The sequence below is a fragment of the Xenia sp. Carnegie-2017 genome, unplaced genomic scaffold (genome assembly GCF_021976095.1).
Source record: "Xenia sp. Carnegie-2017 unplaced genomic scaffold, XeniaSp_v1 HiC_scaffold_25, whole genome shotgun sequence".
Taxonomy (NCBI): domain Eukaryota; kingdom Metazoa; phylum Cnidaria; class Anthozoa; order Malacalcyonacea; family Xeniidae; genus Xenia; species Xenia sp. Carnegie-2017.
The window spans coordinates 8,237,195-8,258,627 of NW_025813488.1; the positions used below are offsets into that span (position 1 = coordinate 8,237,195).

Here is a 21,433-nt window from a genome sequence, read left to right on the forward strand (position 1 = left end):
TTTAAATGCTTCATGGTTTAATTTAACGTTTATACCACTGGCCCTCTGCTGGTTTTATCGTTAAAAGGAGTCCACGGGTCCTGGGACCAAGTAAACATTGACAGACAATGAATATCTATTATTTTGGCCCAAAACAGGACTTGAGACGGATTCGATATATCTAACATAAGTGATTGAAAACATGAGTCTAGAAGCGATTAAATACACTCGCGGACATCTACGAATCTTAAATCAACTACTGTTACCTAATCAAGCAATATATGAGCAGTTAAATACCACGAATGACGGATGGCAAGCGATCAAAGAAATGAAGGTAAACTACAGTACACCATGACCATACACACGATACTGCACCAAGATTAATATTTCAAACCACCATTGCATTGCCTGCTCTTGTCAGATTTAAGTTAGATAATTTTCTGCATAGGTGCGAGGCGCGCCGGCCATTGCCATCGTCGGATGTTTGAGCCTTGCAGTGGAGCTTTTTACTCAGCATTTCGATACAATTGACAGTTTAATTGTTTGGATTGAATCGAAACTGGAGTACCTCGTCACGGCAAGGCCGACTGCCGTCAATATGAAGACAGCTCGAGATAAACTAACACAGTTTGTGAAAATGGATCGTTCATTGACTGTAGAAGAAGTAAAATTGAACTTTATTGATGAAGTTGAGCGCATGGTTGCGAAAGATATTGCCGATAACAAAGCAATCGGTTGTTTCGGTTGCGAACACATCTTGAAGAATGTAACAGAAAAGGATGTTGTCGTGCTAACACATTGCAACACAGGATCTCTGGCTACGGCAGGATATGGAACAGCTCTGGGTGTTGTACGAGCCCTACACCATCAGGATGTACTAAAACATGTTTATTGCACAGAGACACGACCTTACAACCAAGGCTCAAGGCTGACTGCATATGAATTAGTTCATGACTGCATCCCAGCCACCTTAATTGCAGACTCGATGGCAGCAATTACATTGAAGGAAAGAAATGTTTCGGTTGTTATTGTTGGTGCCGACAGGATCGCAGCAAATGGTGACACAGCAAATAAGATTGGAACCTATCAATTGGCTATTTCAGGTGAACAGAGGTTGGGGGATTGGAAGTTAAGAGCATAGGAGTTGATAATCTATTAGAAAATTTTGTACAATGGTTTACATACTATGTGAAGCAATGGAGTCAATCATGCACTGCCCTCCATGATCCCCAATTTATATGATTATAATCATATTTAACTCATGTTATTTTCGATTTTAGCCAAGCATCACAAGGTGCCTTTCTATGTAGCTGCTCCCTCTACATCTGTGGATCTTGATTGCATAACTGGAGACAACATAAAGATAGAAGAAAGACCCCCAAAGGAGCTTACCCATCTTTTGGGCCACTCGATTGCTGCCTTGGGCATTCAATGTTGGAACCCTGCATTTGATGTGACCCCTGCTCGACTAATAACGGGGGGTATAGTCACGGAGTATGGTGTTTTCGAACCATCACAATTACAGCATGAACTGAAGAATAGAATGTAACCTTTTAAAGTGGGGGTAGCTTGGGTTAGATAGGGCAATGTGGGTTGGGTGTGTAAAACAAGGTGAAACAGCACCGTGGGACTGTATAGGAAAACAAACATTACGTTTATTCTATTGAATTTTTTGCGGATGACCGCAATCAGTAATCTAGCGTTCTTAAACCAAGTAGCACAGCGATGTGTATGTATAATATATGGATCAATGCAATCCATATTGATGACGCCATCGCCTAACTAGGTTTCCAGTGATCACGTGTCATCATTAATATGCGAATGTTCTCGCATGAGGTTGCGTTCATATGCGTGCCTTTGAAGCCGTTTGCTTGACGATTTGGCAGCTGACCTCTTGAAAAAAGAGCAGTGACCATATGTAGTTTGCGTTTAAGAGCATTTCCCACCTAATCTCTTCAATCCTATTTCGCGACAATAACAGATTAAATTAGACAATCTCGCGGACGAGTTGTTTATATAACTCGTGGATTTTCACGGATTTCGAAAGAAAACAATGCATCTGATCGAGTTGTTTTGTAGCTTATTTCATTATCAAGATAACAATGACTTGATCAATGTGTCAAATAACACACAACAGGACTTTTTTTACTAAAAAGTACGGTGGTATGTCGTGATGAATTTTCACACATCTCGAGAAAAAAAACGTTAGCCCTGGCCAAGGATTCGCCTACGGAGCAGCCCTACAATGAATATCTAAAATTGTTTCCCTACAAAGAGGACACACTGGCCTCGTCAAATCCCTCTATCAGCAACAGATGTTTAAGTGACGTCACTGAAGTCCGGTCGCACTGTCGTCTGGGATACCGAAGGTGATAATGTATAAGATCCAGAGTAGTGTGATCATATCAACACTTTTGTGCTTGGAAATTCGAGACGTTGATAAACCATTGAAATCGCAACATTTCCAACACTCTTTCATCAATCACGTAGGCTGTAACACGAAGATGAAGATTTTATGGTTAGTCGCCTTTCTTTTCATCTGTAATTCACTGAAAAAAGTGAACGGTAAGTCTGCTCCGAAACTCTACCGATTTTACTTCGTGCATGATGAAGGGCGCAACATTCCAATATGCTTGAACTTTTGTGAAAGGACAATTCGTGTACGAAACTTGTGTATAACGTACATATGTATATAAATAAACATTTCATTTTAAAATAACGATGTTTTTTATACAATCCAATGCTTTTGCCTCTAGCGTCGTTTGCATTCAATATGAATAGATAGATAACTCAAAAACTTTGACTTGGTCTCTGCGATTACTCGTAAATTATGTTTGCACTATCGTGCAATAGCGATTTAAATGTACTTTCAAGTTATTGACGCAAAATTGACCCATTAAAATTATATCAATGTTTTTGCGCGCGTTTGGCGAGTTGCCGCAGCGTTGAAAGGGGATGACGATGAAGAGGTCCGTCGAAAGGTCAATGTGTTAAGGAATTTTTCAAGCAAAACACCCGTTTAGGAATACCAGCATTCAGAATTCTATCCTCGGCGTCGGGAGACTTTTCTAAACCTCTGATTATATTTCGTTGTACCTATAGGAAAAGAGATGTTGAAACTGCTTGAAACGTGATAGATTGTTCTTTTTTATGAAGTACATTCTGAAGTGCCCACGAGCACACTATGATGAACAGTTAAGTAGTGCTCACGAGTTGAAACTAATGCAGGGACAATGCTAGGTTAACGAAGGCATGTTTTGTTGGCCCGATTTAACACCTCGTACGTAATGAACTATTTCATCCAACAACGTGAAAGATGATCCACCATTTACGTCTCCTTAATCTTCTAGAAGGTTTACACCCAGGTGACCACTGGGAAGTACTTTAAGCGCATGCGCGCAAGATTTTGATTCGAATTGATAGCGCTCCAACAAGTTCATGCATAAAATATACTCCGATGGTAGATAATAGTTCACCGTAGTTGGAGATAGTTGAAGTCGGAAACACAATCTTGAAGCTGTATTTACTCTGAGCCGTTTTTAGCCTACGATCTGCTTCTGGACTTCACTAGAGGACGCGCCGCTAGAAACCTTAGTGACAAAATGATAGGTCAAAGTTGTGTAATGTTTTTGTCATACTGCCAGGCAAAGGCAACGAATACAATGTAAGCTATACTGCGATATGTGGTACATAAAAAAATAGGCGTATGTAGGATTGTGACTGTGCATAGTTTTTTATTGTCACAATCAGCCATACACCTATTTTTCTACATACTACATTTTGCAGTATGGTATGACAAAAACATTAGACAACTTTGACCTTGTCTCTGTGATCTCTAGATACTAATTTGTCACTTACGATCCTAATTTGTCATTTACGTCAAACTTGGACTTGGTATTGTCTTATCGTCTTCCGAACTCATAATGCAAAAAATTAATATAGATGATACAATTGAACTATGTAGATCGAGTTATTAAAATACAGAAAGTTCAAATTTAAAGATTAACACCGTCTTTCGTTCATGGTTGCATGATGTCAACAAACGTTGCAATGACGTCAACAGCCAAAATCCTCTATTGCCATTAATTATGGCATTAAAATTGCCAAAAATGCCTATAATATGAATCTAGCCACGTTATAGTAATGGTGTATTCATCGCGAGCGCTTTGTTGATTGGAGCAACTTTCTCACAATTTGCGGAGAAAACATCGGAGCTTAACTTTTATTTCTCATTTGAATGTATTCGGAATCTTAAGCCCTATTCACACGACATAAACTAACACCGGGTTTAACCACTGATATGTATATTAGACTGGATTACTATATTTTATACATTGATGTGTTATCCAGTGTAATATACATATAGGTGGGTTTAACCCGGGTTAATTTTTTTGCGTGTAAACACCACTAACCCCAGGTTTAACTTGGGTTAAATTCAACCCATATCGAGAGGTAGGTTGAGTTTAAGCTTAACTTTGCGTTTCGTGAAACATGAAATGGAATTATTCTCCGTAAAAAAATTAACGTAAAACCATAATATTTTGAATGAATTGTTACTTAGTCCCAAACATGTTAGCCCCCTATCGACGACACTTACTTTTTGAGACTTGTTGAATTGGTGGCTTCAAGTTTTGTCAAGTGGTAGTTCGAAGTAACTTTTAAATTCCTATTAACTTAAAAGACAAAACCCAATTTTAAATGCTCGAGCCTGTGAACTTCAATTGAACCAAAGTTCAAGTTTTTTTTTCATACATACAAGAAGTTTCCCATACGCAAGACTAAATGACAAATGAATTTATCAGCATCTAGTGCAGAAAACGTTGAAACTTGTCCACCCTTGGATGAATTGGTAAACTGCGCAGTGAAAATTCTGGCTCCTCCCTGCAACGGTTCCGATTCAGACTGTCCCGGAGAAAAGAAATGTTGTGACAGTGGTTGCGGGGTGAATGAATGCCGCACGGCGATTGTCCACTCTAAACGACCAGATGTCGTAGGTGAGCTTCTACGTTCTTCATACACATTTCTTTATATTCTTTATATTCACGAAAGTCACTTAAACTCATTGTGCTAAAGTGTAAATCCTTTTTTGAATGAACCAGAAGGTGCATCACTTTTGATGAGCTTGAATTAAATCAATGAATTTGAATTATCTATGCTTGTGTGGTAGTTTGGTTGGTATATGAGAAATTGAACTATCCGTGATTATGTGTTAGGTTGATGGAAGATAAATCAATGAACTTGAACCTTTTGCCTCAAAGAATAAACAATGCCCTTTCATTACAAACAGAATACCTTTTTTCTCTTACATTAGATATCCACGAGATTTGCTCGCAACCAAAAGACGGTGGTTACGGTGGCGGTTTCGAGGTGAGGTATTTCTTTGACGAAAAAACCGGAGTCTGCGATGGTTTTGTATACCGTGGTAAAGGAGGAAACGGCAATAATTTTATGAACTATGAGCGTTGTTTTGAATTCTGTTCAACCTCAGGTGAGAATAGTTATTTCTTGCTCGAGAGCATGTACAACTGCATAAAGCACTCTCCAAAATAGTGGCTGGGACGTAACGAGCCTAGCCCCTCACTTAAATTTACACAGCAGGACTATCGCCCGTATGTTCTTAAAATAACTTGAAATTTATATAGCAGGACTAACACGCGTATATTCTTAAAATGACCTAAAATTTACACAGCAGGACTAACACGCGTATGTTCTAAAAATGACCTTAAATTTACACAGCAGGACTAACACGCGTATGTCCTTAAAATGTCCTAAAATTTACACAGCAGGACTAACACGTTATGTTCTAAAAATGACCTTAAATTTACATAGCAGGACTAACACGCGTATGTCGTTAAAATGTCATAAAATTTACATAGCAGGACTAACGCACGCATTCTAAAAGCTCAATCACGATCACATTCACGACATAAAAATCGCGCTTTCCCTCGTCAATGGCGAAGTCATTTCTCCAGCGATTATTGGAGTATTTCTTACAATATTTCAAATCAAGCAATCGGAGACGTAAAAATACCGTCTTCGAATAGTTATGAGTTGAGTTTGAAGACCCCCTCGGTGAGAGTGAACTTTTAGAGCGTAAGACTTATCGGTTGAATGCGCCACTGAAGTATTGTTGGTAGCAGGGAGTTTGTAGTCATTCAGACATAACTTGAACATACCTCAATTTTAGTCGACGTGTGTTCACTGCCAAAAATCGTGGGAAGATGTCGTGCCTCGTTTCCACGATGGTACTACAACAGTACCGAGAAACGCTGCCAAAGGTTTACGTTTGGCGGATGCGGGGGAAACGGAAACAATTATTTCACAAAAGCGGAATGCCAGGAGACCTGCAGTGAGGAACACGGTATGAAAGAGAAGTCAGTAGGCAAGGAATCGAGAAATGAGCTTGTATTTGTGCCAGCAACTAAACGGCCTCTGCCATTTAAAGAGTAAAAGATGTTTAGTGTGTTTTCACAGGTTTATGTAAACCGAGAATAGCTTTGGGAGAAGTCGAGTGCTGATCAGTGCAAAGAACTTTTTAATAATATTGTAACAATTGCCTTTCAGAGCCCAAAGCATCTTGTCGGGACTCCAACAAGTTTCAATGTCGTTCGGTGAAAAAATGCATTCCTTCTGTCATGAAATGCAACGGTGTCGACAATTGTGGGGATAACAGCGACGAGGAGGATTGCGGTAAGATAACTTGTGTTGTGCAGTATGAAAATATCAATTTGAAATGAGCATGAAACTTTTGAATATGTTTTTAAGATCCATGTCTTAACAAGGTATGTGAATACCATGCAAAATGCGTGAAGATAGACGACAATACGGCTACGTGTAAATGCCCCCAGATATGTACAGATGACTATCGACCTGTTTGTGGTTCCGACAATGTTAGTTACTCAAACTTATGTATGATGCGACTCACTTCTTGCAAAACTAAGACTTTGATTACGAAAGTCAAGGATGGAGAATGTGATGCTGAAGGTATGGTTACATTTGTTCTTCTGGAGAGCGTGGAGATTTGCATGATTTGAATTTACTATTTTATGTGGTAAATTCCGTATTTCAATTGTCCAGACTCCGTTTTTCACGCCCCGAATTCCATATTTCAATGCTCAAGATTCAGGGATTGATTTAGGGGAAGGGTGCAGGTAGTGCACACCATTATAGCCTTGGCTAAAAGTGGTGCAGGGAGTGCAAATTTCCCAACGATATACTAATATACCAACAAATTAAGCTACGAGAACTATCGAACTACACATTTCCCAGCGTCTCAAAACAAATCCACAAAAAGTCTGCCATGTGAACGACATAATGGCACTCACAAAGGAGTCACCGAAATTTAACTCAAAGTTGACTGACTTAAGGACATCTTATTGAAACTATAGCACCCCCTACAAAACCATTCCAGATCCATCCCTGTCTAGATTACCAGAGTTTTTCATGATATGGATTCAGCATTAAACGCACCGAATACCGTATTCGTGACGCGGTATGTTTTATGCTATAAATTCCATTCAATCTTCGCTCTGAATGTGAAATATACTTTTACGTATGTTTAAAGATCCATGTCGTAATAAGAAATGTGAAAACTATGCAACGTGCGTGACAAGTGACGACAACAAAGCCACGTGTGAATGTCCCACGTTTTGTACAGCTGAATGGCAGCCTGTTTGTGGGTCTGACAACGTTACCCATCTCAACTTATGTATGATGCAGGTCACCTCTTGTGAGAATGAGACTTTGATTACTAAAGTTAAAGATGGAGAATGCGGTATGAAAAGTAATTTCATAATGCATTAAAACTATAGCTATCTTGATGAAATACCAAAAATATCGATCGTTAATGTACTTCACAACCTGTTAAAGAGGATCTTTTCGGCTGGGCTGTATCGAAAAAAATAGCTATGCCGCTGACCATGGGTAACGTGTTAACGTAGTGTAATAATTAGGACGTAAAATACTTTAAATACCGATACACTGTACTAAATATCGAAGCAAGGAATTCATTGGTCTTTAATTCCAAGCTATACGAAGCAAACCAATCTCATTGAAGTATAGCAGAGCTCGTTTACTAACTAAGGCATGTATCAATTCGCTTATTATATATACATATATATATTTAACTTCTTCGAGCAGCGTTGTTCCTTTTGGTTTTGTTGCAAATGGCTAAAAAGGCTTTCTTTGTACAAAAGCCTGTTGAAATATACGGCATGAATTTCTAATAAATCTAAAAGTTGCAGTGCAGGACACCTCCTACGACGCTTTATGTATAACTGAATAGATAACGACAAAATGTAATCGTAATGAAATGCTCATGGTCAGGTACCATTGGTAGCAGGTAATTTTATGTTTTGACACGTGAAAATAAACATTTCAGCAATCTACTGTTATCATTACGCACCCCTGACGGTTACACATATTCTCTATACAATATCAATGTACACTAGCTTGGGCGTGGTAGAGACATTAAAAAGTTTGGGGAGGAGAGGAGGGGGGAGATTGTCAAAAACGTATTGAATTTTCAGTGATTCTTTGCTTATCCCTTTGTCGAAAAGCGACGGGAATGTAGCCATTTGCCACCGTTGCCACGAAAGATTTAGTTGTGTTGTATGTTTTCCATAACGTTCAAATCTGGTTTCTTGTTTAGCCATTGCATAACATCAACCTTTTCAGTTCCATAAATTTACAGTGACAAACTCTCTCAGGCGCGTATACTGAAGTATAACATACAATAATATACAAGTTAAGACAAGATTTTATTTAATGTCAAGTAAATTAATTGTATTCGGTATACGTAAAATGGTATTTCTGTCATTTTCATCAAGATAATGATAGTTCTGCCCAAACGTCGTTGTTATTGCATCCCATGGCCGTTATTGGGATTAGAAAATAAGGAGTATGTGCCGTAGTTAGTTGTTTTAACTTTTTGGTTTGCTTTTATATACGCAAACAGCTTTTTGCCGCAGTAGTTTTTATGTCAAGCGCCCTGCATTTTTGTGCATTCTTTTAGACTCGAGCAAGAAGACGAGCAACAAGACGAAGTGCGAAAGACAACGTGATTGGGCCATCAATAATCCGTCATTATCCGCAGGCTTTGAACCCAAATGTAACATCGACGGAACTTACAAACGTTCTCAATGCTACGGTTTTAAAGAAACCTGTTGGTGTGTGGATAAAGATGGAGTGGTGATAGGTGAAACCACTAAGGGCGCAGAAGACCTTTGTGATGATCCATCAGAAGTTTCAACAACGGAAAAACCAGACGTAGAGCTCGAAACTACAACACAATTGCCTGATATCTTTGAAGGTATTTGCAAAAGAAATAAAAGAAAACGACAACTGTTTTCTAAACAAAGAGCGCATACTTTCGTTTAGTTGAAAAGAAGTCAAAATGTGAAGAAGAAAGAGACGCTTTATTATCTGGCCCACCATTGCTTGGACAGTTTGTACCACAGTGTGAAGAAGATGGCAGCTACAGCAGTAAACAATGTAGTCCATCCACGGGCTACTGTTGGTGTGTTGACGGTGAAGGAGATGATATTTTAGGAACAGAAACACGTTCAGGGGATCTAAATTGTAGTGAAGGTGAACACATGTTATTTCATGTTGTTGGGTCTCCATCTCCCAGTTTTGTCCATGAGCTGATCATCATCCTCTACAATTTCCAACAGTACCAACACGACAAATATACATTCATTCACTTTATCATATGCAAAGAAACATTTTCTCGATACCTGAAAAAATAATATCTGAATGTCTTTCATTGATGTCGTCAAGACTATGAAGGACTAAATATTTACTTTCTTTTTCAGCAACGCAATCAAATCCATGTGATTCGGTGCAATGTGAGTTTTATGCAATCTGCGTTCCTCAGGAGAACGGCGAACACTTATGTGAATGTCCACAATTCTGCACCCGTGAATATAATCCTGTATGTGCGTCAGATGGCAAGACGTACAGCAATAAGTGCAATATGAAAGTCGAATCATGTAACACCCAAGAAAACCTTACAGTTGTAAAGTATGGCCAATGTGGTAAGAAAATAGTTTATTGCTCGTGAAAAAAAAGGGCTTAGGTCCGCGAAACATTTAGAACACAAAAGGTGATTTTTTTTGTATGAAATCACTAATTTCCTCGTGAGTCGTTGCATCTGCGTTATGTTCAATAAATAATACCATGAAAGAGAACAAGATCTACTTAGAAATTTTTATGCTTTATAAATGTGTGGGAAAAATAACGAGATTATAATTAGGTAAAAAATACTTTTTGACCCGAACCTCCACATTTGGGTTTGAAATGTCGCCATTTAGGTTAAGTTTGAAATTTAAACTCACGATCTTTGAGACACACAAGAAGAGCGGAATGTGCAAATGATGAAAAGTGTGAGTCGCATAATAATAGTTTGCCATTTTATTTAAAGCCAAAGCGAAGTCCAAATGTGAAAAAGAAAGAGATGCTAAATCAAATGGCACGTTGTTGGTTGGAAGTTTTGTACCACAATGTGAAGAAGATGGTAGCTACAGTGACAAACAATGTCATCCATCCACAGGCTACTGTTGGTGTGTTGACGGTGAAGGAGAGAAAATTGTGGGAACAGAAACACGTGAAGAGGAAATGAACTGTAGTGAAGGTGAACACATGTCATTTCATGTTGTTGTACCGCAAATCTCTGGCCACGATTTTAAATAAATGTATAGTCATTCACTTTATCATATGCAAAAAAAAATTTTCCTCGATACCCGAAAAAATAATATCTGAATGTCTTTTGTTGAGGTTGTCAAGACTATGAAGGACTAAATATTTACTTTCTTTCTCAGGAACGCAATCAAATCCATGTGATTCGGTGCAATGTGATTTTTATGCGACCTGCGTTCCTCAGGAGAACGGCGAACACTTATGTGAATGTCCACAATTCTGCACCCGTGAATATAATCCTGTTTGTGCGTCAGATGGCAAGACGTACAGCAATAAGTGCAATATGAAAGTCAAATCATGTAACACCCAAAAGAAACTTATAGTTGTAAAGTATGGCCAATGTGGTAAGAAAATAGTTTTATTGGTCGTTGTCGAGAGACTCCGCAAACAGCAACGGAACTTTGTCCACAAAACGTTTTTGAACACAACAAGATAATTTTTTGTAGGAAATGGTTTATTTTCTTTGAGTCACTTACTGTGCGTTATGTCAAATAAAAAATACCATAAAAGAGAACAACATCTACTTAGGAAATTTTTATGCGTTATAGATGGGAAAAATCACGAGATTATAATTACGTAGAAATACTTTTGGACCGAACCTACATATTTGGGTTTGAAATGTCGGCATTGTAGGTTGAGCCAGTATTTTAATTCCCAATATTTCAGATACGCAAGGAGAGCGGACCATGTGGCTAATGCACAAATGAGTCTCATAATGATAGTTTACCATTTTATTTATAGACAAAGCAAAGTCCAAATGTGAGAAAGAAAGAGATGCTAAATCAAATGGCACGTTTTTGATTGGAAGTTTTGTACCACAGTGTGAAGAAGATGGTAGCTACAGTGACAAACAATGTCATCCATCCACAGGCTACTGTTGGTGTGTTGACGGTGAAGGAGAAAAAATTGTGGGAACAGAAACACGTGCAGAGGAAATGGACTGTAGTGAAGGTGAACACATATCATTTTATGTTGTTTGTGTCTCCCTCCCCCATTTTGATCTATCAGCTGATCAGCATCCTCTAAAATGTTCATATCTCCAAACACGAACAACATAAAGCCAGTGATTTGAACTTCTGAATAAAAAATACACTAGAACAACCGATCATATAATGATAGTTTCGAGTCTCATTATGATAGTTGATCATTCTATCTAGCCAAAGCGAAGTCCAAATGTGAAAAAGAAAGAGATGCTAAATCAAATGACACGTTGTTGATTGGAAGTTTTGTACCACAATGTGAAGAAGATGGTAGCTACAGTGACAAACAATGTCATCCATCCACAGGCTACTGTTGGTGTGTTGACGGTGAAGGAGAGAAAATTGTGGGAACAGAAGCACGTGCAGAGGAAATGGACTGTAGTGAAGGTGAACACATGTCATTTCATATTGTTTGTGTCTCCATCCCCCATTTTGATCTATCAGCTGATCAGCATCCTCTAAAATGTTCATATCTCCAAACACGAACAACATAAAGCCAGTGATTTGAACTTCTGAATAAAAAATGCACAAGAACAACCGATCATATAATGATAGTTGCGAGTCTCATTATGATAGTTGATCATTCTATCTAGCCAAAGGGAAGTCCAAATGTGAAAAAGAAAGAGATGCTAAATCAAATGACACGTTGTTGATTGGAAGTTTTGTACCACAATGTGAACAAGACGGTAGCTACAGTGACAAACAATGTCATCCATCCACAGGCTACTGTTGGTGTGTTGACGGTGAAGGAGAGAAAATTGTGGGAACAGAAACACGTGCAGAGGAAATAAACTGTAGTGAAGGTGAACACATGTCATTTCATGTTGTTGTACCGCAAATCTCTGGCCACGATTTTAAATAAATGTATAGTCCTTCACTTTATCATATGCAAAAAAAAATTTTCCTCGATACCCGAAAAAATAATATCTGAATGTCTTTTGTTGAGGTTGTCAAGACTATGAAGGACTAAATATTTACTTTTTTTCTCAGGAACGCAATCAAATCCATGTGATTCGGTGCAATGTGATTTTTATGCGACCTGCGTTCCTCAGGAGAACGGCGAACACTTATGTGAATGTCCACAACTCTGCACCCTTGAATATAATCCTGTATGTGCGTCAGATGGTCAGACGTACAGCAATAAGTGCAATATGAAAGTTAAATCATGTAACACCCAAAAGAAACTAACAGTTGTAAAGTATGGCCAATGTGGTAAGAAAATAGTTTTATTGGTCGTTGTCGAGAGACACGGCAAACAGCAAAGGAATTTGGTCCAGAAAATGTTTTTGAACACAACAAGATTATTTTTTGTAGGAAATGGTTTATTTTCTTTGAGTCACTGAATCTGCGTTATGTCAAATAAAAAATACCATAAAAGAAAACAACATCTACTTAGGAAATTTTTATGCGTTATAGATGGGAAAAATCACGAGATGATAATTACGTAAAAAATACTTTTGGACCCGAACCTACATATTTGGGTTTGAAATTCGGCATTGTAGGTTGAGCCAGTATTTTAATTCCCAATATTTCAGATACGCAAGGAGAGCGGACCATGTGGCTAATGCACAAATAAGTCTCATAATGATAGTTTACCATTTTATTTATAGACCAAGCAAAGTCCAAATGTGAAAAAGAAAGAGATGCTAAATCAAATGACACGTTGTTGATTGGAAGTTTTGTACCACAGTGTGAAGAAGATGGTAGCTACAGTGACAAACAATGCCATCCATCCACAGGCTACTGTTGGTGTGTTGACGGTGAAGGAGAGAAAATTGTGGGAACAGAAACACGTGAAGAGGAAATGAACTGTAGTGAAGGTGAACACATGTCATTTCATGTTGTTTGTGTCTCCCTCCCCCATTTTGATCTATCAGCTGATCAGCATCCTCTAAAATGCTCATGTCTCCAAACACGAACAACATAAACCAGTGATTTGAACTTCTGAATAAAAAATACACTAGAACAACCGATCATATAATGATAGTTTCGAGTCTCATTATGATAGTTGATCATTCTATCTAGCCAAAGCGAAGTCCAAATGTGAAAAAGAAAGAGATGCTAAATCAAATGGCACGTTGTTGATTGGAAGTTTTGTACCACAATGTGAAGAAGATGGTAGCTACAGTGACGTACAATGTCATCCATCCACAGGCTACTGTTGGTGTGTTGACGGTGAAGGAGAGAAAATTGTGGGAACAGAAACACGTGCAGAGGAAATGAACTGTAGTGAAGGTGAACACATGTCATTTCATGTTGTTGTACTGCAAATCTCTGGCCACGATTTTAAATAAATGTATAGTCATTCACTTTATCATATGAAAAAAAAATTTTCCTCGATACCCGAAAAAATAATATCTGAATGTCTTTTGTTGAGGTTGTCAAGACTATGAAGGACTAAATATTTACTTTCTTTCTCAGGAACGCAATCAAATCCATGTGATTCGGTGCAATGTGATTTTTATGCGACCTGCGTTCCTCAGGAGAACGGCGAACACTTATGTGAATGTCCACAATTCTGCACCCGTGAATATGATCCTGTATGTGCGTCAGATGGCAAAACGTACAGCAATAAGTGCAATATGAAAGTCAAATCATGTAACACCCAAAAGAAACTTATAGTTGTAAAGTATGGCCAATGTGGTAAGAAAATAGTTTTATTGGTCGTTGTCGAGAGACTCCGCAAACAGCAACGGAACTTTGTCCACAAAACGTTTTTGAACACAACAAGATAATTTTTTGTAGGAAATGGTTTATTTTCTTTGAGTCACTTACTGTGCATTATGTCAAATAAAAAATACCATAAAAGAGAACAACATCTACTTAGGAAATTTTTATGCGTTATAGATGGGAAAAATCACGAGATTATAATTACGTAAAAATACTTTTGGACCCGAGCCTACATATTTGGGTTTGAAATGTCGGCATTGTAGGTTGAGCCAGTATTTTAATTCCCAATATTTCAGATACGCAAGGAGAGCGGACCATGTGGCTAATGCACAAATAAGTCTCATCATGACAGTTTACCATTTTATTTATAGACAAAGCAAAGTCCAAATGTGAAAAAGAAAGAGATGCTAAATCAAATGGCACGTTGTTGATTGGAAGTTTTGTACCACAGTGTGAAGAAGATGGTAGCTACAGCAGAAAGCAATGTCATCCATCCACAGGCTACTGTTGGTGTGTTGACGGTGAAGGAGAAAAAATTGTGGGAACAGAAACACGTGCAGAGGAAATGGACTGTAGTGAAGGTGAACACCTTTTTTTGAACTGTGTTTTTGTTTTGATTTACAATGTCTATCTATTACAGTACAAACTACTCATTTGTCCATTCAAACTTGTGTGATCGAAAGCCAACAATAAAGACTCTTGTCGTTTCAATTGCAATTGCAAGGACATCAAAGCTAATACTAAAAGCTTACCATTTTATCTAGCCAAAGCGAAGTCAAAGTGTGAAACAGAAAGAGACGCTAAATCAGTTGGCCTGCTTTTTTTGTTGGGAGTGTATGTACCACAGTGTGAAGAAGATGGCAGCTACAGCAGAAAGCAATGTCATCCATCCACAGGCTACTGTTGGTGTGTTGACAGTGAAGGGGATGAAATTAAGGGAACAGAAACAGGTTCAAAAAATCTGAACTGCAGTGAAGGTGAAGATTTTTTTAATGTGTTTGAGTCTTTTTGAGCAATGTTATCCATCAATTAATCAGTGATGCCTACATTATTTTATTTGGGCGGGGGGAGGGGGGGGGGTTAAACACCCCAAAATTTCACGTACCTGTATTACGCACTGTTTTAGATAACTGTCATTTTTATGTTACGTATATCTAAACCACAGTGCAGGAAATTTTGATGGCTGGGCAGTCCCTCCATGCTACCACCTCTGTAACTAATCATCATCCTTTAAAATGTCCATCAGTCCCAACACGACATACATCGAGTCAGCTATTGAAACTTCCTATATTTGAAATATGCAAGAATTACGGACCAATTACAGCAGTTATAAACATCATTGTAATAGTTTATCAATCTATCTAGTCAAAGAGAAGTCAAAATGTGAAGAAGAAAGAGACGCTGTATTATCCGACCCAGACTTGCTGGGTGCGTTTTTACCACAGTGTGAAGAAGATGGTAGCTACAGTGACGTACAATGTCATCCATCCACAGGCTACTGTTGGTGTGTTGACAGTGAAGGAGAGAAAATTGCGGAAACTCTTACACGTGCAGGAGGCGTAAACTGTACTGAAGGTGAAGGCCTGTTCTTATACTTGTATTTCAATCTTCTTTAATATAAGCCGTGCGCTGATTGGTGTACAGCTGAATTTGCATTAACCCGAGGAAACCGATCTGAGCTCAGTAAATTAAATCGCTCGAAGTGAATTTGCAAACCAATCATAAGTACATGTTAAAGAAAAAATTGAAACGTTTTATTTTAATTTACCTCTTTTGCATTATTGTTATTTTACGGGAAAAAAATGAAAGATGTTTTTCGGCTTATGCAAACCTCGTAGATGTTTTTGAGTACTCTTTGCACTTATCTGCTCTCGAGTTCTCCCAAATGTCTCCTTGCTTCGCATTAGCCAGTTCTTTCGTAGTGAACGTCTTTTATTTCTTAAACAGCTATCAGCTCCATTGCAAAGCATTAAGTGTTCATCAGTCCTAACATGCTTAATGTCAACTCTTGACACGCTTGATATATGAGATGCCAACCTAAAAAGCCTAGAAATGATTATTACGTCTCTGGTTGGAAAATTATTTTCCACTTGAATTTCTAAATTTTGGACGTATTGCAAACTGCATTTCAAAGACTGCATGAAAATATATCGCAAAAAAAAACGCTTCGACCACTGACACTAAAAGCTTGCCATTCTATCTAGCAAAAGCGAAGTCAAAATGTGAACAAGAACGAGACGCTAAAAGAAAAGGCCTACTGTTGTTGTTTGGAGTGTTTGTACCTCAGTGTGAAGAAGATGGCAGCTACAGCAGTAAGCAATGTAATCCATCCACAGGCTACTGTTGGTGTGTTGACGGTGAAGGATATAGTATCGAGGGAACAAAAACACGATCAAAAGACCTAAACTGTAGTGAAGGTGAAGACTTTTTTTATTTTGTCGAATCTCCGTGCTTTTAACCATTATTTTTTGTTCGTTTGCTAATCATTATCCTTAAAAGTAGCTTTCGATCCCTATACGAACAATGCAAAGGCGGCTATCGCAACTTTGAAAGCGTCATATCGGCATGGGACAGATGGTAAAGGATAATACTCCAATGATAAGGAGTAATGATCTTTAAATGATGATGAAGTGTAACATAGAGGAGGGTGGGAATTTGAATGATCATGAATGGTGACATACAAATGAAATCATCTAAATCGTCAGAAGTAACACTTCCTAGCAGCATAATTAATATTTTAAAATAGTTAATATTTTAGCATATTTAATATTTTAGGTGCCATCAAATATAATTAGCAAGCAATTTACTGATCATCTTCTTCACTTTGCCTATGACACATCATTAGAGAGGTTGTCACTTTACTGTCCCACTCCAGGGCATTATGAGGCGCTTCTCTTTTCATAATTGAGACAGCTGTACGTGCGCCCAGCAAGTAATTTACTGTGCTTTTTCTTCATGCCTGCAGGATTCAAATCAAAATACCAGAAGAAACTGGACGATTTCAATGCTAACCTTTCTAAAAGTTGGAAACCGAGTTGCGAAAAAGACGGAAGCTTTAGTCCTATACAATGCCACGAAGGAAGTGGTTATTGCTGGTGCGTAACTCGAAAAGGAGAGAAGATTCCAGGCACTAAACGAAGATTTGTAAAACCAAACTGCAGTAATATTGGTAAGCAAGAAATATTCATCTGCTTTTGAGAGATACATATAGTTCAACCATCAACTTCGATGAGGACCAGCTAAATATTTACATTCTTTTTCAGCAACGCAATCAAATCCATGTGATTCGGTGCAATGTGATTTTTATGCAAGTTGCGTTCCTCAGGAGAACGGCGAACACTTATGTGAATGTCCACAATTCTGCACCCTTGAATATAATCCTGTATGTGCGTCAGATGGCAAGACGTACAGCAATAAGTGCAATATGAAAGTCGAATCATGTAACACCCAAGAAAAACTTACAGTTGTAAAGTATGGAGAATGTGGTAAGAAAATAGTTTTGCTCTTCGTGAGAAGCGAACCTTTTAGAACACGGCAAGATGACTATTTTTGTAGGAAATCATTAATTTCCCCGAGTCATGAAGAGTTTGTATTATTTCGAATAAAAAATATACCATTATGGAGAACACGATTGAATTAGAGATTTTTATACCGCAAAATGCTGCACTGGAGTTGTGACAAGACTACTTCAATGTCTGCTAAGTCATAAAACAAAATTTCATTCCCACAACTTTTCAATGAGACTTGTTTGCGACGTACGTCAACCATTTCATTTATATTCAATTGTATATTATCTGCAGATACAACAGTGGTGCCGCTCAGCGCATGTGATTCTGCTCCACCTTGTGAATTTGGACGATGTGTTGATGTGAATGGGACCGTGACGTGTGTCTGTGATAAGGCATGTCCGTTTATTCACAGTCCCGTTTGTGGCGACGACAACGAAACGTATCTTAATCTCTGCGTTATGAAGTTGAGAGCTTGTGAAGAAAAAAAGATTATAACAATGCAGAATAAAGGTCCTTGCGGTAGGTATCATCAAGATACACAATCATCATATGTCATCACACTTGACTCTGAAGATGACTACCGCTAAGGTTGTCGCAATGTCAGTCTACATCAATACCCACAGTCCTTCTCAGGACTCTATTAACCTGGACGATCTTCATCCAAAAACATGTTACGATACTCCCGGGCTCAATGATAATGAAAAGTGACAAAGGAGGGAAAATTTGACTGAACGGCTAAGTATTTACGTTCTTTTTCAGCAACGCAATCAAATCCATGTGATTCGGTGCAATGTGATTTTTATGCGACCTGCGTTCCTCAGGAGAACGGCGAACACTTATGTGAATGTCCACAATTCTGCACCCTTGAATATAATCCTGTATGTGCGTCAGATGGCAAAACGTACAGCAATAAGTGCAATATGAAAGTCGAATCATGTAACACCCAAGAAAACCTTACAGTTGTAAAGTATGGCGAATGCGGTAAGAAAATAGTTGGAGATTTTTATATCACAAAATGCTGCACTGGAGTTGTGACATGACTACTTCAATGTCTGCTAAGTCATAAAACAAAATTTCATTCCCACAACTTTTCAATGAGAACTGTTTGCGACGTACGTCAACCATTTCATTTATATTCAATTGTACTTATTCACAGATACAACAGTGGTGCCCCTCAGCGCATGTGTATTTGCCCCACCTTGTGAATTTGGACGATGTGTTGATGTGAATGGGACCGCGACGTGTGTCTGTGATAAGGCATGTCCGCTCATTTACCGTCCTGTTTGTGGCGACGACAACAAAATGTATCGTAATCTCTGCGTTATGAAGTCGAGAGCTTGTGAACAAAAAAAGATTATAACCATTCAGAATAAAGGTCCTTGCGGTAGGTATCATCAAGATACACAATCATCATATGTCATCACATTTGACTCTGAAGATGACTACCGCTAAGGTTGTCAAATCTCAGTCTACATCAATACCCACAGTCCTTCTCAGGACTCTATTAACCTGGACGATCTTCATCCACAAACATGTTACGATACTCCCGGGTTCAAACTATTTACTTTATACACAATTATCCCCAATTATCCATCGTTTCTTGTCGTGGTTTCCTTATCCGGGCAAAACTTAGCAATTTTTCGAAAATTTAAACGTGGAACATAAATTCTTACGAAAAATTTTATAGAAAAGCGACGTCTTTTTGATTACATACAATTATACCTAGATCTTTTGTCAGCAAAATTATGACCTCGCTTCCTTTCTATGATTGTCGTTATTATGAATATAAATGAAATATGTTCCATCATATACTATCGCCCATCATTAAAATGACTATCCACTCGCATCCACCACTATCCATATAAAATTATCAAATTTTTATCAACTCACATCCTCCAGTATCCACTTAGAATAACCAAATGCATGTTATTGTTGTCAGCAATGAGCCTCCAGCGTTATTTCATTAAATGACGACTTCAACCAAAGACAAAGCTTCATCAAAGAATAATAATAATATGAATCTTTAGGATTCATATAAACAGAGGCAAATTACATGGATTTTTCAGAATTAGCACCTGATCATATAACTCTCAGACTAGTCTTCCTACAAGAGCTTTTATCATTACTAACTTAATGAAACATCATCACCTAGAGGTGGACATACTCAAGGCAACCAACATTGACATTTGTGGAAGCAAAAGCTGTGATTTTAACGGAGTTTGCAAGGTCATTGGGGGTGAAGCAAAATGTGTATGTGATATAGTGTGTACGAGAGAATACAGACCTGTATGTGGCACCGATAACGTTACATATGGCAATCGCTGTGAGATGAAAAGAGCTGGTTGTGAATTGAAGAAAGTCATTGAATTTAAATACGAGGGAGAATGCGGTACGTTTATCCATAACTGTGACGAGAGTTATGTTTTTCCACTTTATCCGACTTTGAAAGATTTTATCTTTTTATTCCATTCCTAGTAACGCCAACAACCGTCGTAAAAACAAATGCTACGACAACAGTGGCTCCAACCTCGAGAAGGAGTCTGCGTGAATGCGCGAGATGCCCTCAGTCTGGGAAAAAACTAGTTCTGAAGAGTTTTTGCGAAAAGCGGAACAAGTTTGGTAAGTTGTTATGTAGAAACTTGTGGAATTTATAAATTCATCATATAAGTGCGTGTACAAAAAATTTAACTGCGACAAAACTGAATCGATGAGACGCGATCCTTCATGTAATTTTGAACGAAAACCCGAACTATTATCTAATCTCTCCGTGCTAAAATTTTAAACATTGATTCCTCCAACAGCGATCATTGGTAAAATTCTAAGCTTCCACGGTGACAACGTGTTAGTGAATGTCGAAAAGCGATTCAAGCCACGATCCGAGTACACGAAGTTCACAAAGAACAATGAAGTATTGATTCGCGTGCCAGATTACACCAAATGTCGCTGCAACAACACAGAACTTCAAGTGAACGGCAAATACGTTTTCATTGGACGCAAGACAAAAAGCAAAGAATTCGTCATCAACAAGAAAACTGGTTTCCTTCAGAAAGACTTCGCGCCTCTCGTACGGAAGTTAAACAGAAGATCAAAGGATTTGAAGTTCTGCCGAAGAAGATTCCCTCGATAGTTACAATGGTTAATGGACGGACATTCTGCTTTTGTTGAATAACATAATTTTCAAATAAATAATAACTTCATTTTCGAGCAAATGACATGAACTCTTTCATTTTGAATGTTTCGCGTTATTGAAGACTAAACTCGCCGACTAAAATTGCTTCACGCGCTCTCCCGAGATGAAGGCGTGACGTTGTTTAGAATGGGTGACGTCATCGTATGACATCATACATATTCACAACTAAACTTATGACCAGTTTTCGAGCAGAACCTCTGTGCATTATACAGCTATATGTGATCGGTTTAAGCATTAAAACTTTCACTTACAACCTCATGACAGGGTCTTAAAAAAGGTAACATTCGGCATTGAAATTAGACCATTTGTTGCAAACCATAGCTTTTGACAGCTATTTAAAATTTAACTGAGTGAATGGCAGAATAATTATAACTTCATAATTGACCAAAGTAGGTATCGTAGCGAAA

The 21,433-nt window shown here is 38.2% G+C and overlaps 2 protein-coding genes across 18 annotated transcripts; both read left to right on the forward strand.

The window, feature by feature from the left end:
* The first annotated feature begins 112 nt into the window (after positions 1-112).
* LOC124452921 (methylthioribose-1-phosphate isomerase-like) lies at positions 113-3,979 on the forward strand. Its single transcript, XM_047003575.1, has 3 exons — positions 113-313; positions 428-1,082; positions 1,260-3,979. Exons 1-3 carry the CDS (start codon positions 182-184, stop codon positions 1,526-1,528), a joined length of 1,056 nt encoding a protein of 351 aa, XP_046859531.1. The 5' UTR covers positions 113-181; the 3' UTR covers positions 1,529-3,979.
* LOC124452913 (neurogenic locus Notch protein-like) lies at positions 2,355-21,045 on the forward strand. Of its 17 annotated transcripts, none has more exons than XM_047003548.1 (31): positions 2,355-2,544; positions 4,782-4,973; positions 5,291-5,467; positions 6,167-6,340; positions 6,544-6,669; positions 6,745-6,968; positions 7,537-7,753; positions 8,993-9,289; positions 9,358-9,567; positions 9,795-10,016; positions 10,403-10,612; positions 10,800-11,021; positions 11,419-11,628; positions 11,835-12,044; positions 12,251-12,460; positions 12,648-12,869; positions 13,268-13,477; positions 13,683-13,892; positions 14,079-14,300; positions 14,699-14,908; positions 15,092-15,304; positions 15,693-15,902; positions 16,532-16,744; positions 17,293-17,496; positions 17,591-17,812; positions 18,128-18,355; positions 18,596-18,817; positions 18,993-19,220; positions 19,989-20,225; positions 20,312-20,455; positions 20,638-21,045. In XM_047003548.1, the coding sequence occupies exons 1-31, from the start codon at positions 2,355-2,357 to the stop codon at positions 20,961-20,963; spliced, it is 6,612 nt and encodes a 2,203-aa protein (XP_046859504.1). In that variant the 3' UTR covers positions 20,964-21,045. The 17 variants fall into 17 exon arrangements, with proteins under 17 accessions (XP_046859504.1, XP_046859505.1, XP_046859508.1 ...); XM_047003549.1 differs by having other exon boundaries at positions 6,745-6,963; positions 7,544-7,753; XM_047003552.1 differs by lacking the exon at positions 14,079-14,300.
* Positions 21,046-21,433: the final 388 nt, after the last annotated feature.

Excerpts from the sequence above, each read along its gene's own strand:
- LOC124452921 (XM_047003575.1), top strand. The coding sequence starts at position 182 with ATGAGTCTAGAAGCGATTAAATACACTCGCGGACATCTACGAATCTTA. Across the intron at positions 314-427 it reads AAGCGATCAAAGAAATGAAG|GTGCGAGGCGCGCCGGCCAT; the intron begins GTAAACTACAGT and ends TTTTCTGCATAG. Across the intron at positions 1,083-1,259 it reads CTATCAATTGGCTATTTCAG|CCAAGCATCACAAGGTGCCT; the intron begins GTGAACAGAGGT and ends TTTCGATTTTAG.
- LOC124452913 (XM_047003548.1), top strand. The coding sequence starts at position 2,355 with ATGTATAAGATCCAGAGTAGTGTGATCATATCAACACTTTTGTGCTTG. Across the intron at positions 15,305-15,692 it reads AAATCTGAACTGCAGTGAAG|TCAAAGAGAAGTCAAAATGT; the intron begins GTGAAGATTTTT and ends CAATCTATCTAG. Across the intron at positions 18,356-18,595 it reads GCAGAATAAAGGTCCTTGCG|CAACGCAATCAAATCCATGT; the intron begins GTAGGTATCATC and ends GTTCTTTTTCAG.